This window comes from Falco biarmicus, chromosome 9 (genome assembly GCF_023638135.1).
Source record: "Falco biarmicus isolate bFalBia1 chromosome 9, bFalBia1.pri, whole genome shotgun sequence".
Classification (NCBI taxonomy): domain Eukaryota; kingdom Metazoa; phylum Chordata; class Aves; order Falconiformes; family Falconidae; genus Falco; species Falco biarmicus.
Genome location: NC_079296.1, coordinates 54,411,248 through 54,434,763, shown reverse-complemented (window position 1 = coordinate 54,434,763; position 23,516 = coordinate 54,411,248). Strand labels below are relative to the sequence as shown.

Genomic DNA, 23,516 nt, shown 5'->3' with positions numbered 1-23,516 from the left:
CGGGGGATGATGGAGAATAAGTCTCGTCATTAGGCTCCCAACGTTTGAGAGCAACATTACAGTTCAGAGCTACAACACGAAGATAAATTAATTTAAAAGAACCACGAGTACTATGGCCTTTGTTCCTTTCACAGGCTGAGATTTAAAATAGCAAGATCAGACTGCACAGCTAAAAATAGGACACTGCAGTCTACACAGCTTATTAAAAAAAGCTGTGCTTCAACAGGTGTTAATCTTACCACATGTGTACCAACAAAATATCTTCTATTCTGGGAACTGTATGTACAGAACTTTCGATTTTTGTGCTATTTAATGACAAGTGCCCAGTGTGCTGCTCAGTAAAGGAAAACGGGATAGTTATGTGAAGTTCTGCTGTAGTACAGAGATTACCTCAAGGGTACCTCAGTGTTATCATGACTACGAGCCTAGAAAGCTCAGGGATAGACCAGGACTTGGCTGTACTAGCTTCTGTACTGATAGACAAGAGCCCACGGCTGAAGGATGTGAAGCCACTAGGATCTGTACCCTGGTTAGGCTAGCATTGACAAACTGGTGCTGTAACAACGGTTTTGAAAAAGTTAGCATGAATATCTTGTTCACAGAGGAATGAGAAAGCTCTTTCTAGATATGTCTCAGAACAAAAGACTGCTACTGCCGAGCCTGACACTGTGATGCCCCTGGAAGAGACTGCCTATTACACAGAAAAAAAGAACCAACCCCCTGAAGCCACATGCAGAGACCAGTGCAAACCTGATCCTCGTCTTCACAGCATCGTCCCTGTGACCATCCCCAGCCTACACTACGGGCTGGTCTGGAAAAAGTCACAGCACAACGTGGCTGCTCACCCACCATGCTCCTCTCCAGATGGGAATGGTCCTGGCTTTAACCGACTGTCCTGGCTGGGATTGTCAAGCATTTCCTTTGACAAAACTAAACAGTAGGTTCTCGATTCTCTGGTTCCTATCGTGTATCACCTCCTACTCCATCCCACCAGCGAAAGGACAGAGCACGGACTGCCAGCATACTGGGAGAGCAGGTGAGGAGCTGGATGGGAAAACGCCTCTTCCCAAACAGATGTGAGGGGCAGTGGGGGATCAGGGAATGCACGAGATCGTCCAGAGAGGCACCGTTCATCAACGGCATAGAAAAAACACAGAAAACTCAGGACAAGTGATCAGATTCTGCCTATTTTTAGCATTAATTCCAGCACACTGAAATACAAGACTGAACCTGTATTCTCCTAAGAGCAGAAGTTAGAGCACTCAGAATGCCTCAAATTAAAAAATTAATTATGTAGTTTGAGGGGTAAAATTGTTATGACAAAAGGGGACTCTACTTCAATTTTAAGGTCTTCCCCCACACAGGATTAGCAACCAATATACTGTGTGAGATGATTCTTTTGATAGTATAATTTCAAGACTGGTGATTTAATATGATCCAATTTTCCTTTCGTTTTCAAAGTTGGAGGAAAAATGTGTATATTACACCCTCTGATCTTTTCACTTGTTCAGATCAATATGTGCAAGTCGTCACAAAAGCAAAATTCTCATTCACAGCTGCTTCATAACTTAAATGAGAAAAATCATGATTATGTATAAAATCTGCAATGATATGCAAAAATGACGAATTTTGAAACTAACTATCAAAGTGCGTGTTCAAGGCACAAAAGAAAACCTAAATCTTGCAGTAGAGAAAAAGGTTTGATTTTTCACTTCTTGGGGAATCTTGGCCATGATTAGCTTGCGTCTGTCACAACTGTCTAAAACAACAATAATTTTCTTTTGCTATTACATCAAAAAACCAAGACACCATGATTTGGCCTACAGCAACATAAACATTGAAAGAAATTTTTGCTAGGGTTCAATTTGCATGATAAACTGTTGTTAACAGATACCATCTGTTTTTGAATTTAGTAAAAGGGCCCATATTATACAGCTCATTACAAATATTACTAACTCTTAGACAATGACTCTTGTAAAGTGTATATTGTAGCTAATGAAGTAGAAAGCTTAAACAACAAATCATTTACAAGTTTTTGTACAGTATTTCTAATGGAGGGAGTGTATAATCAAAGGAAAATGTAATCACTTATGTTAAGCAATCCATGGACCTAGTCAATGTAGCACAAACAGCCATTATGCAAAATTACGACATTAAAAGGGAAAAAAAAAGACTACTGCAGACTTTGCATTTTGAAGTATATGCTATGTAGACTAATAACTTTGAAAGCATTAAACAGGTGAGACCCCTCGCTTCCAAAATAGTGTTTTTCTACCAAGTATCAAAAGCACATTTAACTTGGGCTGAGATTTGCTGCCCTGAATTAGACCTGACACCAGTAACAAAGGGGATTCTGTAATGGACATCGGCTCTTACAATACAGTGCATTAATGGGCATCATGGTGAACATAATCTGTCAGGAATGGTCACAATAAAGATGTTCTACTGATTAATGTTCCACTAGGCCTGTATTTAATAATTTATATAATTCGTATTAACTTTAAAATTGCCATCACTATGGTGGACAAGGAAAAAACACAAACAATTCAATATAATAACTTTACACAGGACAACACTATACATGGCAATTAAAACTGTTAGCTTCATACAGGAGTAATCGTTCAAGATTTACAGAGATGAATTATTGTGAAACAAAGCTGCGTGCTTAAACAGTGTAATAAGAGAATACTTCTAAGAGGTCATAAATACTTTATAAATTACATTAATATTGGTGTTTGTTTTTATCGCTTTTATATTCTCATAAACTCGGTTTTTAAATATTATTCCCATAACAATATGCTTCCGTAAAATTAACAAACTTTTAAAATAATAACAGTATGTCCTATAAAAAACAACCTCCATTAATTTTTCTATACTTTGAAATGAGAAAGAGAAATAGCAACATTACAGGACTAAAAAATGGTCATTCCGCATTCATTCGCCTAATCCTTGTTTTTATACAAAGAACTAAGCGCCCCTTCCCGAAGCACTACGGAGTGCACGGGTATTGGTCAAGAATATCCTATGCTATCCTATCAGGATGATTAATGAAGGCACCTTTTTCACAGAATGTCAGACTCTGCCTTTTTAACAACTGACCTTTCATAGAATACTACTGAACTCATAATTCCACTTTTGTTCAGTTTCTTATTAGTGGAGTTAAAATTAATACTTATGGGAATGATGGCTAAGGTGATGCACAGTAAATCTTAGAGCACATCAACCTTCTGCACCGACTACCAAAGGAATAGTACCTGCATTTGTCTAGTTCAATAGCATAAGTATTCTAGTAAAACTCTGTGTCCTTTTAAAAGACAAATTAGGTCAATATTCAACCCTCTTTCAAGTACAAAGCTGTACATATGGAGAATGACTTTCAAAGTTCAGGAATCCTTGTGCAATAGTTAATGCCTACTGTATATGGAGGGACTTCTCATCGTGCTGCACCCTTCGAAACTTCCGAGACGACACAGACGACGCACGGCACAAAGCCACCTGTAACCCACGTCCACCTGCAGGGAGATATTTTAGCCACCCATCCAGACAGCCTGGTAGCTACAGCCACTCGCTCCCCAGCACGGTCACGTACGTCTCCATGCCCTAAAAGCCACTTCTTCCAGACAGGAGTAACTGCCACAAGGATTTTGAGGAAGTCATTGATGCCATGAAGATAACCCAATTTTTGAAACAACTACACCAAAAAGTTGTCCGAGGCGAACAAAGGGCCCCCGTGTCCTTGAGGTGTTTAACATCCCCCTCGCTGTGATGAGACTGCTCAGGGAAAGGAACAAGGGTGCAACGTGACATTAACTGCTGAGTTACTACCACCCCAGAACACCAAAAAATTAAGAGCTGAATGAGCAAAATCCCAGATGCCTCACAGGATTACCTACCACCGGTGCAGCCACTGCATGCCATGCCACCCCTTCCCTTGCAGAGGCCACCGCAGATCTCTGCAGATCCTCCCTTCTCCCAGGAGGAGCACCCGCCGCCCAGCCTTCCCGGCTCCATCACAAACGGCTGCTCAAGCACTGGCCTCCAGCTCGTGGCGACAGACCACTGCTGACACCTCCTCCTTCACTTCCCTATCCCACCATTTCTCTCTCCTGGAAAGCAGTGCCTCATTTCAGCATTCCCACAGTCTCCTCTTCCACCCCAATGAAGATGAAAGAAGACTGATGGAGGCTGACCACAGCCACCTCCGGCTTCTTGCTACCACCACACGTACAAGGCCCAGGAGAGAGCCAGGTACAAGGATGGTCGCACCGCTCCAATCAAGTCGCAGCGTCCACACAGAACAGAACTGGTGCTGCATCAGGTACCGAAGCAACGCTGGCTGGATCAGGACTGTTCTGCCCGAGGAGATGTGGTAACAGCTTCATTTCGCAGGGCTCGCGTGCCATTTCTGCACCACGCTCTGCTCGTGGCACAGCCAAACCCCGTGTGCTTCTACAGTGGCCAGAGCCACAAACCTGCCCACACCTCCACACGGTGCAGTCCAAAGGTGATTAGTAAACGGTAAAAAAAAAAGGAGTTGGAGAAGATGCCTGAGCAAAACCAGCTCAAATAGAATAGGCTGGGATGTGTTGTTTCATTACAGAAGAACAATGTTAAAAAAAAAAAAAAAAAGAGTAAAAGGTTACATCTTCAGTAAGGATATGTATTAACTGGCCATATTTTTATGTCTTTTAAAAACACTGGCATCAATTCTTTTTTCCTCAGTTTTACACATCAACATTGCTAAACCCAGAAGCTATCAGGCTACAGGCAGCTTTCTATCCTTGAAGATATTTTAAGATGATAAAGATGTGAAACTTTTTATTGGCACATGGAGATCAAAATGCATGCTCTGGCAGCATTGTATCTGATGTCAAACACTTAAGACATCACACAACTGGCAGCAATTCTGTTGTAAAACATGCAATAACACAAGCAAACTGCAGCTTAATTTTTCTCTCCGTGTTCATTCACATTCATGTGGAGTCCATTCACATTCATTATGAGAGAAGGCATCTGCATTATGGCTAAATACTGTATCTTGCAAACAGAACGGCGTTTGCACTGTTTCAACCCTGGCAAATCAAAGAGGCCAGGAGGATTTCACCTTAAATGAGGTTTTCTAGAACAAAGCTAGAGGACATTGGAACAGATTTCAACCTTCCCTTAGAGCTTAGTATTTTTTGAAGGTCAGCTGGGCTGTAACATAACTGTTCCATAACTGGAGACCTAAGACCTATGGAGATGTCCAGCTCCTCAGCAGAAAAAACAGTTCCTATATTACAATCTAATAAACTGACCGCACTCCCCTTTCTGAACAGCTTTCCTGCGCCAACCATGCGTTACACTAATGAGTATATCTTGAGAAACAAAACCCCCACAAAACCAAAAGACTTTTTTTTTTCCGGAATCAAGTTTACTCCTACATCAAAAGAAAAAAAGTATTTCCTTTCTCTCCCAGTTTTCAGAAATACTGTCGCTTTGGAGGAAGGATGGGTGTTTTTCCCTGCACAAAAGCAAAAAACGTTTTACAACTTTTGTTGTGGTTGAACGAAAGATAAGAATCGTCACTGAAAAGAATGAAAAATGTACTGAAATATTGACTCTTCCCATAAATTTTGAATTCCCATACAAGTTTGTGGATTCTAGCTTATAACTCACCATGAGATAGTGGTAAAAAGGCCAAAGCTACGACTCTTCCACTGATCATGAAAAAGTAGCATCAAATGTTTAAGCTGCAGCATTTTCATATGTAATATTTTCGTAAGTTTTGTTGATAACGTAATGTACACTTGTACACTGAAAACATGCACCCAACGTGCACATAATCTTGCAGAAAAACATCTAAATATGGCGAGATGGCATGACCATACAAGTAACTGCAAATGTTTCTCTCACCTGCTAGCCCAGAATGATCATTAATCATGACCTTCCTCCAGCTAGCCCCCGCTAAGAATCGTATTTTGTTGCACATGAACTTTAGAACAAGAGAAAAAGTGGTTGGAAATCTGAGTTGTGCTGGGCTACAAAAGAGAAATTAAGAAATCTTCTTCCTCCAATTCTGAGGACAAGGAATCAGGGTCTGAGCCACTCTAATGTGCAACATTACGAGTTCATATGGTGCAAAAACTTACTGCTAGATACAGTCAGGTTTACTTTCCTTCATATAAAACCACTAGTCCTGCATAAAACCCCAGAACCTGGAACACCACACCATACCTCTGGTGTTATCTCTGTGTAACGGAAAGAAATGGTTAGGGTCCAAGAACTGGGAAGAACACTTTAATAAATAGATTGCTCAAGACTTTGTCGGCCCTTCACTGAAGGGAAAACACAGGGAATGCATAAGCACGGTACAGATACAACAGCAAGTGTATTCCCTCAAGTATGAAAGATGAGACAGTAACTACAAAGACACAGAATTTTTATAGACCATTTTACGGTGAAAATGCAACAAGAAGTGCAGTTCCATATTTATCCCAGACCCAGGAATGAAGGAGACCATGTACAAGACAAAAAAAAAAAAAAAAAAAAGAGAGAGCGAGCTGCCAACAAGTGAACGAATCCCAGGCAGCAGCAATCACAAAAGCTGAGCAGCAACAAGAAAATCCTAAAGCACTACCATAAAACAGCCTCTGTGCCAACAAACCCAGCAAGCATGAGATGAAAACCAGAAATGAAGCCCTTGATGTACATGTCTAGTGCTGGTGCCAAGCTCCTGGCCCACCGCAGTACAAGCTTCCCAATGCTGGGGGGTGACGGGAAAGGGGATTTCCACTAGCACTGCCCAAAAGAGGCCACCATCTTCTTTCCAGCATCTATTCAGATGAATGTAAATGTAGAACATCTAGCAACAAGGGACAACGTTTCAATTTAAGACTGCCATTGCAAGAGCCTTCGATAGACTGCTGCTTGGTCACCTGAACTCCAAGCCCCCGGCTCCAACTCCTCCCTGTGCAAACAGCGAGGTAACCCAGAGAAACACAGACAGGAGCGCCACTGGAGGGATCCACTGCAATGCATTCCTTTAGGAGGGGATACAAGATACTTTGCAACCCCAACTAACCAACGTGGCTGCCCCTTTATACAGTCACAAACAGCATTACTGAAAGGATCCCCCCAAACAGGTGCTCAGATCTGTTTGACTGATGATTCCCTCTGGCTGAAGCCTAAATCTGGGCTTTCTGGTGAACGTAAAAGTGACTGCACCCCACAACACTGCCCACCCATGCATGCAGTGATGCTGCCACCCACATTGCTCGATAAGGGTGTGGGGAATGCACTTTTCATCACTATCTGTTAGACAGACAAGGAGCCACATGCCGGATTGCTTAGCTAGAAGCAATAGCATAGAAGTTTCTTTAAACGGTGGAACAATATTCAGAAAAAACATGATTATTTTAAAAAATAAATTCCTTTCCAGTTGAAAAGTTTACTCAAGATGGAAAGACAGTTCTTTACAGCACTCCCAGTTTTGATATTTCCCAATTAAGGTACACAGATATCTCTTCTGCAGTCCAAAACAAAGCAGACCTTTGCAATTCTGCAAGTGCTACCCTGACAGAGCCTGTAGTTAAGCCGTGTGAGTTAGAGTTGGCTTGGTCATAAATTATCCCAATTGCTATGGATTTTTGATAACAAAGCGATAGACCTGAAAGAAAAGTATTGAGTGAAGACAAAGTTACAGCGTGAATTAAGACAAAGCAAAAATGTAATACACAAAAGTGTCAGTAGTATTCATTTCATTATTTAAGCAATGCCACTATTTAATAAATTAGTAAATATGTGCTCATTCTGATCGTTCTTTTAAAGTTTTCAATAAAACTAAGAATTAAGATGCAGCAAGCTTTTGGAATGAATATCAATAAGCAACTGATGTAATTCAGAAATACTTTCAGTGATCCAAGTGCTAAAGCAAACCCAAAGCAGTCCTTTGCTGCCACTCATGTACAAGTTACAAAAAATCCAACAAAAACACAAACCCAAATTTTAGTCCCAGCATACTGGACTAAAAATCACTTCAAAGTGACTGTTTAGGTAACACTGCTTTCAAAGTGAGAAATTTTTACTGTACATGAAATTTTGTAGCCTACAAAAGAATTCAAGACTCTAGATCCACAAGCTAAGTCTGACTCACCCGAGATGTGAACACAGCACCATCAGCAAATAGAAAGTGTTATCAAGTATGTGTATCTGAGCTACTTTTTGTTTTCTTTCAGCTTCGTGATACCTGGGGGTTGTTTTTTGGCCATTTGGCATCTTTTAGCTGTGATTTATCATTACTTCAGACAAAAGAGTCTTTGTTCATTTTCAAATTACCTGCATGCACTGGAAATCATACATATCGTGAATGTTTTTTTGTTCCTGTATGCTTTTGTTGCCTGCTTTTGTTATTGCTATAAGTTCTATGAAAAAGAATTTAAACACGTATTTCCCAGAACAGACAGGAAGCAAGACATGCTATCACAACCCTGAGGATATCCTCTGCTTCACACTGAAACATAAATCTTAAAACCCAGAGGATATCTGCATAAATGAAGAGCATCTGGACAACCTCAGAGTCACAAGCAATATTACACAGCACACAGAAAACTTCTGACCTACAGGAGTTGATAGGTGATCCCAACCATGACCAACAGAAATTGCAACCAACACTGGAGCAGAGTGAAACAGGGATCTGGTTTTACACCACCAGAGCAGCAAAGGCAGAAAAGCCTCCCAAAATGTTCATCTGCAAAAAGCCTTCAAAAGCAAGAAACAAACACCTCACCAAAAAAAACCCCACCACCTTGGTTAATCGCCCCTGCCCTCATCAGCAGAAGAAATCAAAGAAGATCAGACTCTTTCAAAGAATTCAAGTAGAGGTACAGAGAGTCAAGACAGCCTAAGGAGCTCTGTGTCAGGGAGATGGAAAGGGTGCGACCCAGAGATCAGGGCAGTCTGGACTTTTGAATTTCAGAGGTACAAACAGAAGACATTTTCTATATTCTTCAGGTGTTCATGTCAGCATTTAAAATTAGAACAAACTATTTTTGGAGGTGAAGAACATTCATGAGCTGTGAAGAATGACTACTTCCAAATTATTGAGGTATTACGTTTCAAATTGCCTTAATATAAGCTGATTTATATTTATGACCAAGTTTCATATGGCGTTTAAACTTCCAAGAACCCCTCCCAAGTCAGATCATTGAACTTGAAGAGTTTAAAAAAGAAGGCAGGAAATACTCTCCACCCTCCTCCTCCCTTCTGTCCAGGCATCTGCACACCGGGCTGTTCAGCGCAGCTATCCATCACACGGGGGTTTCTAGAAGTTGTATTTTGGTCAGCACAGTTGTAGTTTATGTATTACTCCACTGTAGCACCACCTACCCCAGTAGCTCTTGGTCTAATGCAACAGCCATCAGAACCTTGGTGTGCTTCCATAACACGCTGTATGTTACTCAATGCAACTACTGTCTGATGGCCACATGTATTCCGAGGGAGGACCGTGCTCTTTATGTTTAGTAGGGACTGATCCACCCAGAACCTGACAAACACTCTTTGAGGGAGACTTGTTCTTTTTGACAGCAATCTGGGATATAACCCTTATCTCACTTTTAGGAAAATTCAGACGTTTCCTGTTGACCATGAAGGACTACAAAAGCATCTCTCCATTAAAGTGGACTTTCAAGACCTTTCAAGAGGTGTGACTTCAGTGCCACTGGTGGGTTGGGGCAAGATGGAAATAAACAGCTTGCCACCATCTGCAGAGTAAGGCCTTGAGAAACATTTCAGTGTCACACCAGGACAAAGAAGCACTCTGTCCTTGTGGAACACACAGTACCACAGCCCCTGCATCCTGGACCTTTGCAGTGCACAGGGCTGAAATACAAAACTTGAAAAATAAACTAATCACCCACACACCATGGTAAAACCAATCTGCAGCATCCTAAATTTTCATAAGGTAGGCAGTCTACCAATGTAGTTCTGCATACGTGATGATAAATCTATCTAGCTGTCCAGTGGTGTGGTTCAATGAATGTGACGAAACCTAGCCTTTTTGAATATTTTCTTTCCAGCTCTGGAGAGGCTGTCCATCAGGAGCAGAAAGCGGTCACCACTTTTGCAGCTGACACTCTGTTAGTATGCACTAGACACTGTTGCTCATCAGAGGAGCCAAGCGGACACCGAGCTAGGCAGTGTCTGCCCAGCATCTCCATGATAAGATACCGTGTGTGCACGTCTGTACACGTAGTTTAAATCAGTAGCAGTGCTATATGCATCTGCATCATTGTGCCCATGAAACAACAAACTAATCCACCCTCAACGACTGCATAACACCGATGAAGCACTGAGAAGCAGGATGCGCAGGGCGACTACGTTAATCATCATCTGGACACAAGCAAAACCTAACCAAGGGTACATGAATCAATGAAGAACTAGAGGAAAAACAAATGACAAGAAAACAATTGACTGGTAACCTAAAGTACAAAGTTTCTAACTTCATGTCATTACTTCTTGCTCTAACTGAGCACAAGCTGAAAAATGGAATGGTCCTCTGCAACAGTCCTGTTTCATACTAGGCAGTTCTCACAAGATGTATAAATCTATGTTATTATGAAGTTACTTAGAAAAATAAAATAAAATTTAAAATAAACTATTAGTATGAATGACAATTTGTGCTCATTTTAGTAAGCAAGGAGGCAACTGTGAGTATTTATCACTTGAAGGATTATATGTGTTAAACCTTAAACTCTTCAGAAGCCAGTAGGAAATTATTTCTACTTAATCAGAACCTCGGAGATCTAGCAAAGATGGTGAAGAGATGCTACCGTCTTCGGCAATGAATTTAAAATGCAATTAAATATTTTCTATTATTTTTTCCAAGAATCTGAGGAGGATGCAGTTCTGTTCAGGACTATTCGACTGACATTTCCTTCTCATCCGATTTGCAAAGAGGTCTGCAGGATTAGAACAGGCTACCTTTGACTTCTTCCTGTGATTTCATTAAATCCAGTGCAGTTCAAGGTACTTTGATAGCAACAAATACAGACCAAGAACTCACGTCCTCTATCCCTTACTCATTCCAAACAAGCTGTGAATTTGGAACAGATTCAAAACGGAAATATTCCCCAACTGTCATTTCTTAAAACGAGCAAAATGAAGTGACACCATAATGAAAGACAGGGAAAAAAAAAAAAAAAAAAAAAAAAAAGCCCAGTAAGGTGGTCTCTGTTCCCAGGACATTAAAGTTAGTTAAAGGAAGCTCATAAAAAACATACCAGGGATTTCTAGAGATAAATTCTTATAAAGCAAGCAGAATAACTATGATGTTGGAAGAAATTTTTAATATTATTTTGCAATGTATTACAGAAGACGCAAGGCAGGCTACGCACGCAAACCAGCAGAAGGGATGGTGATAGTTCCCAGTTTCCACCCTTCTACAAACTCCCATGAGACACACTGATGTATCATTAGCCAAGAAATAGCCCTTGATGTGAAACTTTAGAACAACCAGCTTGTACAAACACGTTGTTTACACAGCAGCGGTCTCCAACAACATGCTTCTATACTGTGCATTTTGAGTCTTATATTTACTTTAGTAATTCTGAAGTGAGCATCTGATCATAGCCAAAAGTGGCCTTCCAGTGCCCTGGACACTGTTTATCTCATTTATGTTGTTTCACATGCCATTTTAATTGAATAGAAAACAAAACACACTGATTGAGTTTCTTTCACAGACCTTAAGAAAGGAACTGCAAAGCTGGCCTGCTGTATGTTAATGCTTCCAGGATCTGGGGACAACCCACCTTTGAAAGCAAAGCTCCAACTCGATTCCCGTATAAACATCCTTACCTGCGTGTTTTCTTCAAGGTGCCTTAATGTAATCACAGGCTGCCAGGATAATCCTGCTGAGAAGAGACCTCCCTGGGGCCAGATCAATGCCTGCAGGTGCTCCACGTATTCCTGGTTCAACCTCTGACCACCAACACAGCAGCAGAAACTTTTCTTATTGCCTTTCACCTTCCTTTCAACTCCTAACTCCAGTTGAGGTTCCACTTTCTTGACATCATCCCTACAAGCCTGGGCCGTGTTTCCGAAGTCTTCCTTTATCCCTCGGCCCTTCCTGCCCTCGTGCACTGCCTTTCAGCAGCGCAGCTCCTCCACGCGCTCCCTGCCTTGCCAAGCAGTCTCCTGACAAGCTGTGTCCCCACCTGCAGGGATGGACCATTCTGCAGCACAAAGATGCTGCCCTGGACGATGTGACAGCTTTCCTAAACCTCTGCACTTCCCGGCTGCCTCCCATGGGAGGTAGCTACCAGTTCCCTCCCAGAATCTGCTTTCCTAAAACCCAGACTCTGCACACTTCTCCCCTTCCTCACTCAGTCCTGCAGGATCCATCAGCAGTGCCTCACAGTCCAACCAAGGCTGTCACCAGCCCCACATCCCCAAACTGCTCTCCCTCATTAGTGAGCAAAAGGCCCCACCGCACACCACCCTTGGCTAAGCCACCCAGGGCCACGCATCAAACAAGTGTCCTTGATATCCTCCATATCAAGGATCTTGAGAATTCCGTATCAAAGCATCCTGAGAATTCGAATCCCACCACGTTGCCTGTTCAGGAGATACCAGGGGGGCTGAAATCCTCCATGAGAAGAAAGGTCTGATTTGGAGACTGACTTCAGTTGTTTAAAGGTGGCTTCTATGGTTCATTGCAAACTCCCAACCCGTAACTCTTAGTGGCCTCTGGCATGTAACGCCAGTGGCACGGAGAAGCTCAGTTGCTGCCTATTAACCGATAATTTTTGCTATCTCCTTATCACACACTTAAGACTTCAAACTTTCAGAAATGTTGCTAAGAACTACATGGGACCACTCAGTCCTCCCCATTGAAAAGACAGCTCCCAGATTTCAATGGAACTGGGATTTGAGTCTATATAAATTGGACACTGAGATAAACCATCGGAACACATCAAGAGTTTCAGTCACCACGTTTCCAGAACGGCTCTGTACCCAGAGATACTGACAGCAAAAGTTAAAACCCAGAAGCTGGAGGCTTTCAGAAGAAGCCTGAGGTCTGCGATACACAGCGGTGCCCCACTGCAATCTCCAGCCTTCCTGGCTGACAGCACCCACCGCTGTTCCATCCCAGGGCGAGGTACTGCACACCACTGCTAGGAGCACTGCTGATCAGAATTTTAACATTCTGGTGCAAAATGAGAATAAGATGAGATGTGATACGGAAACCAGTACTAAATGTTTAATATGATCAGCAATTCACAATTATTTCTTAAGTGTCTTTTTCTGGATAACTTTTTCCAGTGCGTGATCTCAATGAGAAGATAACATGAGATGCTGCTTTTGAATAAGTTATACATTTCCCTTGCTTTACTTGAACATAACAATGCCACCACTATTAATATTTTTACTCTACAAAACAGCACTAGCCTTCCAAAGAAAAAGTCCTTGACCAAAAATATCAGAGGATATTAAACTGAGAAGTGATCTACTGATGCAAATCATTAAATCTATTTGCATTTGCTTACTGAACCCTAACACAGAAATTAAACTACATAGTGTGGGAAAAAGAGCTGGTTTTGCATGGTTAAAAGGAGACATCTTGGAAGATCCAAGCTCTATGTCATTAATTTTCCTTCTTCCCCTCATTAACAAGTAAAATGTTTTCACTGCTTGAAAAGTTTTAATAAATAGGAAAAAGCAGGGCAGCTGACATAAGTTTTTAATGTAATATACAAGAGCTTTTAATATTTTTACATATATTAATGTAAAAGCTAAAAATAAATGTTAAAAGGTTACATTTGTGAAGAAAGAAAAATGGCATTTACAGTTACAGGAAAAGGTTTGAGAATTTAACTCCTCCTTTCCCAGCACGGTGTTCTGAAGATCATTTGCCATTTAACTGAAAATCAATATAATTGCAAAGGCAAGCCACCGCAGGAGTGGCACGTGGGTTAAGGACACATATTGCCCCACAGCTCTGCACTCCAGGATGATTTACTGTGCTTTCTCCTACCAAGTCTTAATTCCTTCCATAATAAGAATTTTAGGTAGGCATTTTAAGAACAGCTATAATTAGCACGAGGATTGGTAGTATGCGATCTTTGCGAGCTTTACTGCAAATGCATGGGCCAAAGCAGCCAAAGACCAGCTATTGCAGCTGCCACCTCCACCCAGAGCCGGGCAAAGCCACCCAGTACAAGATAAACCCAAACAGTCCTGGTACTTCTCAAACACCATACATTGCTCTGATCATACATAGCGTTTGCACAGTCAAGGCTCTTCAGGTACCACAGACACTTCTCAGGAAAACACTCTTTGTAATTCAGTTCTCTCACTTAAGGAGAGCTGCAAGAAGGGTTCCTATTATTCAGATGGCTCTGTGGTTTTAAATTATTCTCAGCATTATCTATCTACGTATCTAGATTTTTTTGGAGGACCAGAGAAGCCTGGGAAGAAAACTAAGATGAAAAGTTGCAGTATTTAAGAATACCCACTAATTCTGATACATAATAAAATCATAATCCATGTCATTATGCAGCCCATCTTCCCATCTTTATAGCAAGGATTTGCAATAGGAAAGTGCTCCACTGCATTAAGCTACCTCTGGCACGAGAAGTGGAAAGGTTCCACTCGTGGTCTGAATTACAGAAGAGTTAGTAAAGACACACCAGGCATAGTATCTGTGGCACAGTATAGGGCAGGGTGTCAGGAAACTACTTCCTTCCTGAGAAATTTCTTGAGGAGATGACGCTGCATAGCCAAATTCTCACACTCCTCTGACAAAATTATTTTTCAGCACTATTACAGCTCTACATCTTCTGCGCGAGAAATAAACCCATCATATCTGTGGTATTTTCAAGTGGGTGTCTGCACAAGTTATATTATCTAATACAGTTTGTTGTTATTTTTGCCATTTTAAAATATCATCACTGTAAAATGTGGTCGCTGGGTTGTTATAACATTTCTTGCTTTAGAAGTCTTGGCCAACCATCAAGGTTTACAAACGCACACCAGGCAAACAGCAAAGCTTTTTGTTCTTCTGCACACTGAAATAGGGCTTTTAGTGTTTTGACATGGCATTGTCTACGTAAACATTAAAGGTTTTAAAACATCAGATGAGTACCATACATTAGTACCATGAATAACTGTCCAATAGAAATCTGGATTTTTATTGTATTTGTGTAAAGTCCTCAAAGCCTTCTCTGGATAGATTTCTGGAGAAAAACACAACCGAACACTTGCAAACCCCATACCTATTTGAATCCTGTAATACTGCCTCTGACAGATGAATAGAAATGCAGTGGTGCTGTCAGGAAAAATAACACATCTAAAGTATAGTATTGATTACAGTCGAGTTGCTCAAGATTCACTTCAGTTTAAGTAAAAGAGGAATGTGGGTTTTGCCAATCACACAAAATCAAATTCACCATCCAAACCTGACATAAAACTTCTCCTGAAAACCATTTCTAAAAACATATGAAACTGTGTATTTGAGCTGTACTACGTGTAAGGCTTTGACAGAGTCTGAACTTTCTACGTGTATTTCGAGTTTATTTTGTTTAAGTTTTTGAAACACCATTTCCAATAAAAAGTTTTCTTATCTTGATGCAGCATAAACAATCTAGCATCTCCGCAAAAAACTATGAAAAAACCTACCCCAGTTTATTTTTAATAAAAGGAGGACTATACTATATAATAACTCTTCCTGCCACATCCATTGAATCTGCTGAAATAAAGATTGATGCCTGGATATTTGTAGACACTTCTACCAGAGAAGGTAATATTTCTTTCTTTTTTTCTTTTCTTTCCCTTTTTTTTTTTTTTTTTTTTGAATATACCACCTTCCTGTTATTTTGAAGTTTTCTGAAGTAACAAGCATCATCTTCCTATTACCCAGGCACGCGCATGTTTTGTTTGTAAAACAAGCAGCAGCAAACGAGATTTGTGACAGCTTATAAAGGCTTCGGAAGAGAAATATGTGTAAGACTGACCTTCTCCTTTTGGTACCTGCTCTACATAGGCACCCAAACCACGCTTTCACTTTAGTCATCAACATGAAAATCAACATTGTCAGGATTGTGAGGGGTTAGAACACAAGAGAAGCAGCCTGAAGACCAGACCAACACAGAGCACACGTGTACTCCTGCACTGCCTCACACGCACTGCATTCCCCCCGTTTTCAAGGGAACTAACTGTCTAAAATCCTGCGTGGATTCTGCCCCATGCATTGAATGAGCATCACCCCAGAAGGACCAGGTGCTCTCCCAGCCAAAGCGGCACTTCGAAGCTTCTGAGAACAAGGTACTCCAGAAGTGAAGAACACACAGAGTGGTCTGCGCCCTTCACCTAGCTGCTACCAAAGGACTTAACACCCTCCCACTCGCATCAAATGCAGACGGTAACTCAAACCTAATCTGTTTGTATTAGTGCCTACAAAAGATCCATCTTATGAACCATTTTCCAGTCACTATAAACAGTAATTAAATACATTAAACTATAAAAAAGGGAAAGTGCCATGTGAAACATACTTTGATCATTGCTAAGTGCCGTCAGCTTAGATGATTATGGTATTTATAAGAGTAAGTGCTGTGTTTTAGCTGGCAGCAAACCGACGCATCTGGACTTGTCCACAGTCAGTTGGTGTTTTAACATCTTCTCCTGCGGGGCAGGAACACCACCTTACAGAGGAACAAGTACCGCTACAGTACTTGTTAAGAAACCCAACCAAAAAGAAATACAATTTTCCCAAAATTACATGATAAATATTATTAATATTGTTACTCATAAGGTCTATCAACTGCAATGCAGACCATTTCAGTGGCAGAAATGTCAGGTTCTGCACAAGGAACAGAACCAAGCGGTTTGGTTCCACCAGATAGATCTTTTCTCAAGAAACGACCTGGATTCTATAGAGCCTATGCTACCCCTAGGTTGTTTCAAACCAGTCTTTAGGGCACCTTTCTCATCCCTACTCCCACTCTACGTTTAGAGATCATCCCAAAACCATTGACTTTTACTGCAAATATGTACTTTGCCTCATTCAGGTTTTATCCTGTACCATTTTAACTAGAAAATCTCTGCTGTTACAGAATAATTTTAAGGCAGAACTGAGTAGGAAAGAGTGGCACCTCTCCCAAGCTACATTGCCAATAACCCTCTATTCACATTAGTCACATCAGATGTTCATGGTAAACCAGGAATCTATTCAAAGCAGCTAAGCAGAGTAGTTGCATGCCTACCTCCTTCAGTAGGTTTTTAGTATGCCCCTGAGCTCCACTAAGTTTCTTAGCCTTGGCTGATGCTTATTGGAAAAATAGGAGGAGTGGCACTCTCCCAAATGCCTCCCACTTGTGGCATCAAAGTGAGATATCACTCTCAGTAAATTTTACAGTATGAGGAATGAAACAGTTAGCAAAGTTGACATTTAAACCATCATCACTGGCTATGATTAAATACCTCAGAGATGAACAGAGTGGTTCACACCTCTCCAAGTTATTGTTCTAGGCTCTTATCAGACTCCCGTACACCACTGCATCCGCTGCGTTTTCACACACTTGAGATTTTCTTTGAATCTCTAATAGCTGGAAACCTGTTTAAACTGAGATTCTGGAGAGTTTCTGATAATGTTAAACTGGCAGAGAGAGATTGACTGAAACCCTGGCGAACTCCTTGAACTGCAGATTCACCCTTAAAAGGTTTAGGGAGATTAATAATACAAGCATGGCCGAACTGCCTCTTTCTTCCTCCTTCTCTGATCTCTCTCAGTAAGATGTAGGGAAATGAAACACTATAAAGAAAATTGCAAATAACCTGCAAGAAATACAGAGGGCAGATGGGATCACACCACTTCCAAAAGAATGTCTCTTTTGAAAAGAGCGTAAAGGGAAGCCTGGGGTATCCCTACAGCACCAGGGAAATGCACATTCTGACCATTAAAGCAATGGTAAAGCAAGTCAGCCTGCCCAACCTCACTGCTCGCAAACAGGCATGAAACACCAACAACTTCTCTGAAGTCTCTCAAAGTCAAGTTTTCATCCATACTGACAAACACCCCATTCCCTGAGTCCATGGAGGAGAAGCAGGAGCTCTGGCTTCTCTCTGTTGAGCTCAGCCAGCCGTGGATCCCAGCAGCCCCAGGCTGGATGAGCAGGAGCCCAGCTCCGAGGGGTGGCTGTCCCCAAATCATCCGCATCTTGCCCCAGTGCTGGGCCTGTCCAAGCACGGCAGTGACAGGTCACCGCCAGCTGGGCTCAGCTTTTAAGTGGAAAAACTCAACTTCTGTTGGCATCCTTAAGTCCCGTGGTGAACGTCAATATTAGCATAACCTGGGATCCATGCCCACTAATCGGATGGAAGTTTAACTTCCATTTCACGTGCACCCTCATCAGTACCTAGTAGCATGTTGCACTGTTTGTGACCCCACGCTCAGCAGGACAGGATTTTCCAACCACACGCTGGAAACTGTTTCAGTTTACTTCAAGGCATGTTATACCACTGCCCGCCCCCCCCCCCCCCCCCCCCCCCCGTTTTTTTGTTTTTTTAATAAAATGCTCCAGTTGCCCCTGTATTTCCCTGCAGTAGCGCACGTGTAGGCTAGAGAACTTCTGCGCACGCTGACCACGCAGGGCACTGGGAAGCCTGGGGCAATCTTCCTGCGGAAAGAGGGAATTCCTGGAAGAATGCGACACAAGGGAAAAACTGGTCCCTGCTGCCATCCCAACTGCCAACTCAACATCCCATGTTTCCAAAGTATCTTCCGCTGTAAATATTTAGCACAGGAAAATCCAAGCACGGTTTCTGTTACTGTTAACAGAATTAATGAGTGCAACCTGCTACTCCCCGAGCAGGTAATTTACCCCTCTTGAGCACAGGAGGAAGACAAGGCTTCTCAAAACAGTCGTCCCAGCATGGGAACACCACAGCTGACAGCAAAATAATGAAGGAAACTAATTCTGAAACTCCAAAGCTGCTAGAGACACTCAGAAGTACAATAAAAGTAAAAAAAAAAACAAAAAAAAGTGAGTTTTCTTTTTGACGTCAGCAAAAATTTTGGACATCAGCAAAAAGAGGTAAACACTTGCAATATTTCAGGCAGAAAAATCAGAGGAATGTACCTTCTTGATCAAACTAATTCTTGTATTTGTGTACACTGAAAGAAAAAGTACAACAGCTGATATAGTAATATATATATATATAAAAAATATATTATATCACAGGTAATATATATACTTTCAGTTCTTTTTTTTTGAAGATATTAACTGTGGAGCTGAAGTTCTTAGAAAGTGACAAATTTATAAAGTCAAGCTCCATCTTTGGTATACCTTTTGCCCCACTTTACAACCCTAAAGCAGTACACTCCAACGTGCTTCAGAAACAGCCCTACAGCCTCCAGCCAGCCTGCGAGCCCAAGGCAGGCACCGCCTCACAATGTACGTAGCTTAAATCCACCGCACCCTCCGTCCTACAGTGTGTGCGTATCAAAAAAAAAAAAAAAAGAAAAATTTTATTATTCCAAAGCTATTCTGATACAGATATCATCTCTTCCGGCTCCGTCTTCAGCACCTTATTAATTGACAATGCCAACCTGAACACCAAAGAAGTCAATCCACAATTTAAATACTAAACGAGAAATGGGTGATTTCAAGTTACTGTTTAAGGCAGCCAATTGTTAGCACAGATACTAGATTGCAAAATAGCTGGAAAACCATTTTAGTTCACAATAGTTTATGTTTTAGTTAGGATTCAGTAAATGAAAACTTTCACAATCATATTTAACTGAAATTCCTCATTTTTATATATATGAAATCTGATTTTGCATATCTATACACATCCATTTCAAAAGCTTGAATGAAAATTCCTCCTCTCCAAACAGAAACCATTACACTATGACGTGTCTTGACTTTTAACTCTGCCAGCTTGACAAGGCGCAGAATAACCTTAGGTTATTACAATTAGTTTCATCTCATTAATAGATCAATTTCTCTCAAGCATAGTGAAAACTGAATTTTACTTTGTTGCTTCTCCTCCTAGTCTACATTATAGTCTGTGTTCTTAAGTTTTAAGGAGAGCCATCACAGAACAGGTTGTAATCTCAGGTGATTAATTGCACCGCATTTTACAAGCTGTAAAATAGAGCAAGATCTCCACAAACCGATTATGCCATTAACCAGGCACTCTTATCAGATTTTTCTACAACTAGCAGGTTTGTCTGACAGATTGCAAGTCTTAAGTATTTATATATTTCAAAGGTTTACTTATTTTTGTTGTTAAAAAACCTTAAAATCTATATTGATTGTTACATGCAATTCTACATGAAAAGTCCCCAGCACCGTGGAGCAGAATACCAATATTTATTACTAGACTTGCGCTCATTATGGTTCTCTCTGACAGGGGTCCATTAAAATCAATTTTTATGTTTCTTATGTGGTTTTTTTTTTTTCCCTACCCAATGTTCTTACCATAGTGTTTATTAGCCAGTCAGGAGAAACACTGGGCACTGTTTTGTTTTTATTTTATTCTGTCGAAAATAATGAGGCCAGATTTAACAACTATTCACTAGCGATGAGTAGAAGAGATTAAATGTTATACTTCAGCACAAACATTTACAGATGGCTTTAAAATTTTTAGAACTTTATCATCAGTAAAGACAAAAGGAAATCCCACTTTCCACCTCTTTTTCACATTTAAATTCTTAAAAGTAATTGTAAGAATATTCTGCTTACCATTAACTTCTGAGCCACTCGTGAGTAATAGTCCCTCTAATAGAACCATTTTTGCATATAAATCATGGCATCCGCTAAGTTAAGTGTTATCAAGATGCCACTAAAGCCTCAAAATTTCCCAGAACTGAAGTCAGCTTACCACTGAGAAAACTGAAAGATCAGGATGAGATAAAAATTAAAGAATTAGGAAAAGGATCTAGACTGCCTAACCTCTGCCTGAAGAACAAGACCACAAGGCCCTTCTTCAACCTGCCAACATGGCCACATTACAGGTGAGTAAGCGACCGATGTTCTGGCAAACCAAGAGAGCAGCAGCCGTCCCCATGAAGGGGACAGCCCTTGCCTTGCAGCAAGGCTCCCTCGGGAAGGGGAACAACTCACCCTCTGTAACAGCATCTTCCACCTGTGTGGGCAGGGGTGAGTAACAAAGAACTCAGAGCTTTTGGGGACACGTGTAATTTCCTGGAAAAAGGTCTGTGTGGCCGAAGGATCAATTTCTGTCCCTAGAAACGTTGTTCAAAAAGAGAAGGCAACCCATGAAATGAAATATTTGAAACCTCAACACTAAATACAGAAGTCAAACACAGAACTTTGCTCTTACCTCTCCAGGAGAGCTACACAAACACACAGAGTAGAAAAACTATACCTCCCCATCCACCTTCTTGGCCTCTGCTAATTAAGAGCCTGTAATTACTTACTTTGAAAAATATGCCATTTCACTTTGAGTCTGTATTTTTAGTACTCACAACTTCATGATTGTTTTTTGTCTTCAGCTTTTGTTTTCATGCAATTCGCTTTACGTCTACCATTATAAAGAAGAACACACTTGTCACCTCTGAGAGCCCACAGACCTTTTTCTTACTATTTTTCCATCTGCTCGTCGACGTTTCCTCTTCTCAAGGGTGAAGTCCTCATCTGCTTAGCTGTTCTTCAGGCTGAAACTGCTCTGCAGCAAAGGCAAGCTTCAGCCTTATCCTAAATACTGCTTTGTTTCCAATCCCTCATCAGCAGAAATCCAATACTGAAATCAGCATATGAGGAAACTGAAGTACTTATTTCCATATCACTGAAGTTGGCAAAACTGTCAAATCCAGAGGCTTGAGGGTTTTCATATTAGAGGCAAAACCCATTTCAACCAGAATACACATTATGCTTCATATTCCTGATTAATTTTATACACACTTAAATTACAAGGATAATAAATTAAGAAAACAGAAAAGGGAAACCCCCATAAATCAATGGAAAATGTCAGAAGGAGAAAGCAGGAGAGAAAAGGACAACTGGAGAGAAGGAAGCCAAATCTGTTTCAGTCTTGTCAGAAAAAACTCTGCTGTAATGGACTATGGCAAAGGCTACAATTTTACTACCAAAAAGAGCTGAAGAGACCAGCTTTAAATAAGTAGTATTATTAACTGTCATTCTGGCAAAGAAATTTGGCATCTAGTAATTTTGAAGGAATTCAGTGTTCCTTCTAAAAATGTCACTAAGCATTTCCTCACAAACAAGGACAAAGCAGAGACAGAAGATCTGAACAGGACAGATGTACTTTAGCAGCCTGAACAGCACTGATATTCAACAGCAAAACACAGCAATACCTCCTCAACCAGTCCCGTATTTGAGACATCATCTCCACTGCCATGCATGTAATCTGTTCTGAACTCCACAAGACATTAGAGCTATGGGAAGCAAATCAAAGCTCTGAAGTAGTGTGCAGTAATTAAAACAATTACCCAGTCTTGGTTCTGCCTGTTGGAACATATATATCTAGATACAGGTCAGCCAAATTTGCCAAGTGTGCATGGAGGTCTTACTGCTCAGTAACAGATTTACATGTGTGTCCAAAATATGGGGCAGGATGTACTTTCAAAACCTACGTTAAATTTTTATTTTTATTTTTTAGAACATTTCTTTGCTAATATTACTCATGCAGCAGACAGAGAAATGCATTTTGGAGCTGGCCAGTCCTTAAAGGCACTGGAAGCTGCTTCTGCCTCTCACAACAGCAAGTACTATGTTCCCAGTATGGTTAGTAAAAACAAGTACACATAGTTATGTCTTAGATCCTCTGGGCAATCTCTTCCCTCTACCACATACATAAACACAGGACCAACAGGACATGAACTTACCCACTTGGCAGCACGCTTATTTTGGGAAGTTTTATTTCATGTAAGCCGGTTTCACACCCAGATATCCTGAGCTTTCCCACGGGGCTAAGCAGAACCACGTGCTTCTCCTTGCACTGAGATTCTCCCTGTTTGGAATTCACCTGTTCATCAAAACAAACTCCTCTTTAATTGCATGCATTTTTCACCAAGGAACATTCATCTTAAGATATTTCAAGTATTTTTCAAAAGTAACTTAAAAAAAGCAAGCAAAATTTCAAGTTTTCTCAACTATAGCTTTTACTCTCTAAACTCCAACTTAAAATGATCAATCCTCATCAGCATCTAAGTCAAAATCTCAAATAACATGTTGACTAGCAGAATAGTGACCTTTGTAAAATCTCAAATAGTAGTTTTCACGGCTGGTTTATCAGTTAACATCCAATGCGTTTTGACACTGATTTCAAAAGGATTATTGTAAGAACAAAGTATATTCACTGGTTTAGAGCAGCAGTGTTATGCAAATAACTGCTGGAACACAAAGAGTATGTCTGCTGGAAAAATATGAATAAAATCAATCATTCCTTACTAAAAGAAACATTTATTTTTTTTAATTCCCATTGTTACTGGTCTGGTTTTACGATTACTGATAGGATGTAGTTGGAAACAGATGCCAAGCATTTCTCAGTGTTGT

The 23,516-nt window shown here is 40.8% G+C and overlaps 1 protein-coding gene across 1 annotated transcript in view; it reads right to left on the bottom strand.

Annotated features, from left to right (window-relative positions):
• MGMT (O-6-methylguanine-DNA methyltransferase) overlaps nucleotides 1-23,516 on the bottom strand; it is a 168,592-nt gene that overhangs the window by 122,826 nt on the left and 22,250 nt on the right. Inside the window, exons 3-4 of the mRNA XM_056351015.1 lie at nucleotides 22,847-22,986; nucleotides 22,316-22,396 (exon numbers count right to left, since the gene is read on the bottom strand). Of these exons, the coding sequence (XP_056206990.1) occupies nucleotides 22,316-22,396; nucleotides 22,847-22,986 (221 nt within the window). The remainder of the gene's footprint in view (nucleotides 1-22,315; nucleotides 22,397-22,846; nucleotides 22,987-23,516) is intronic.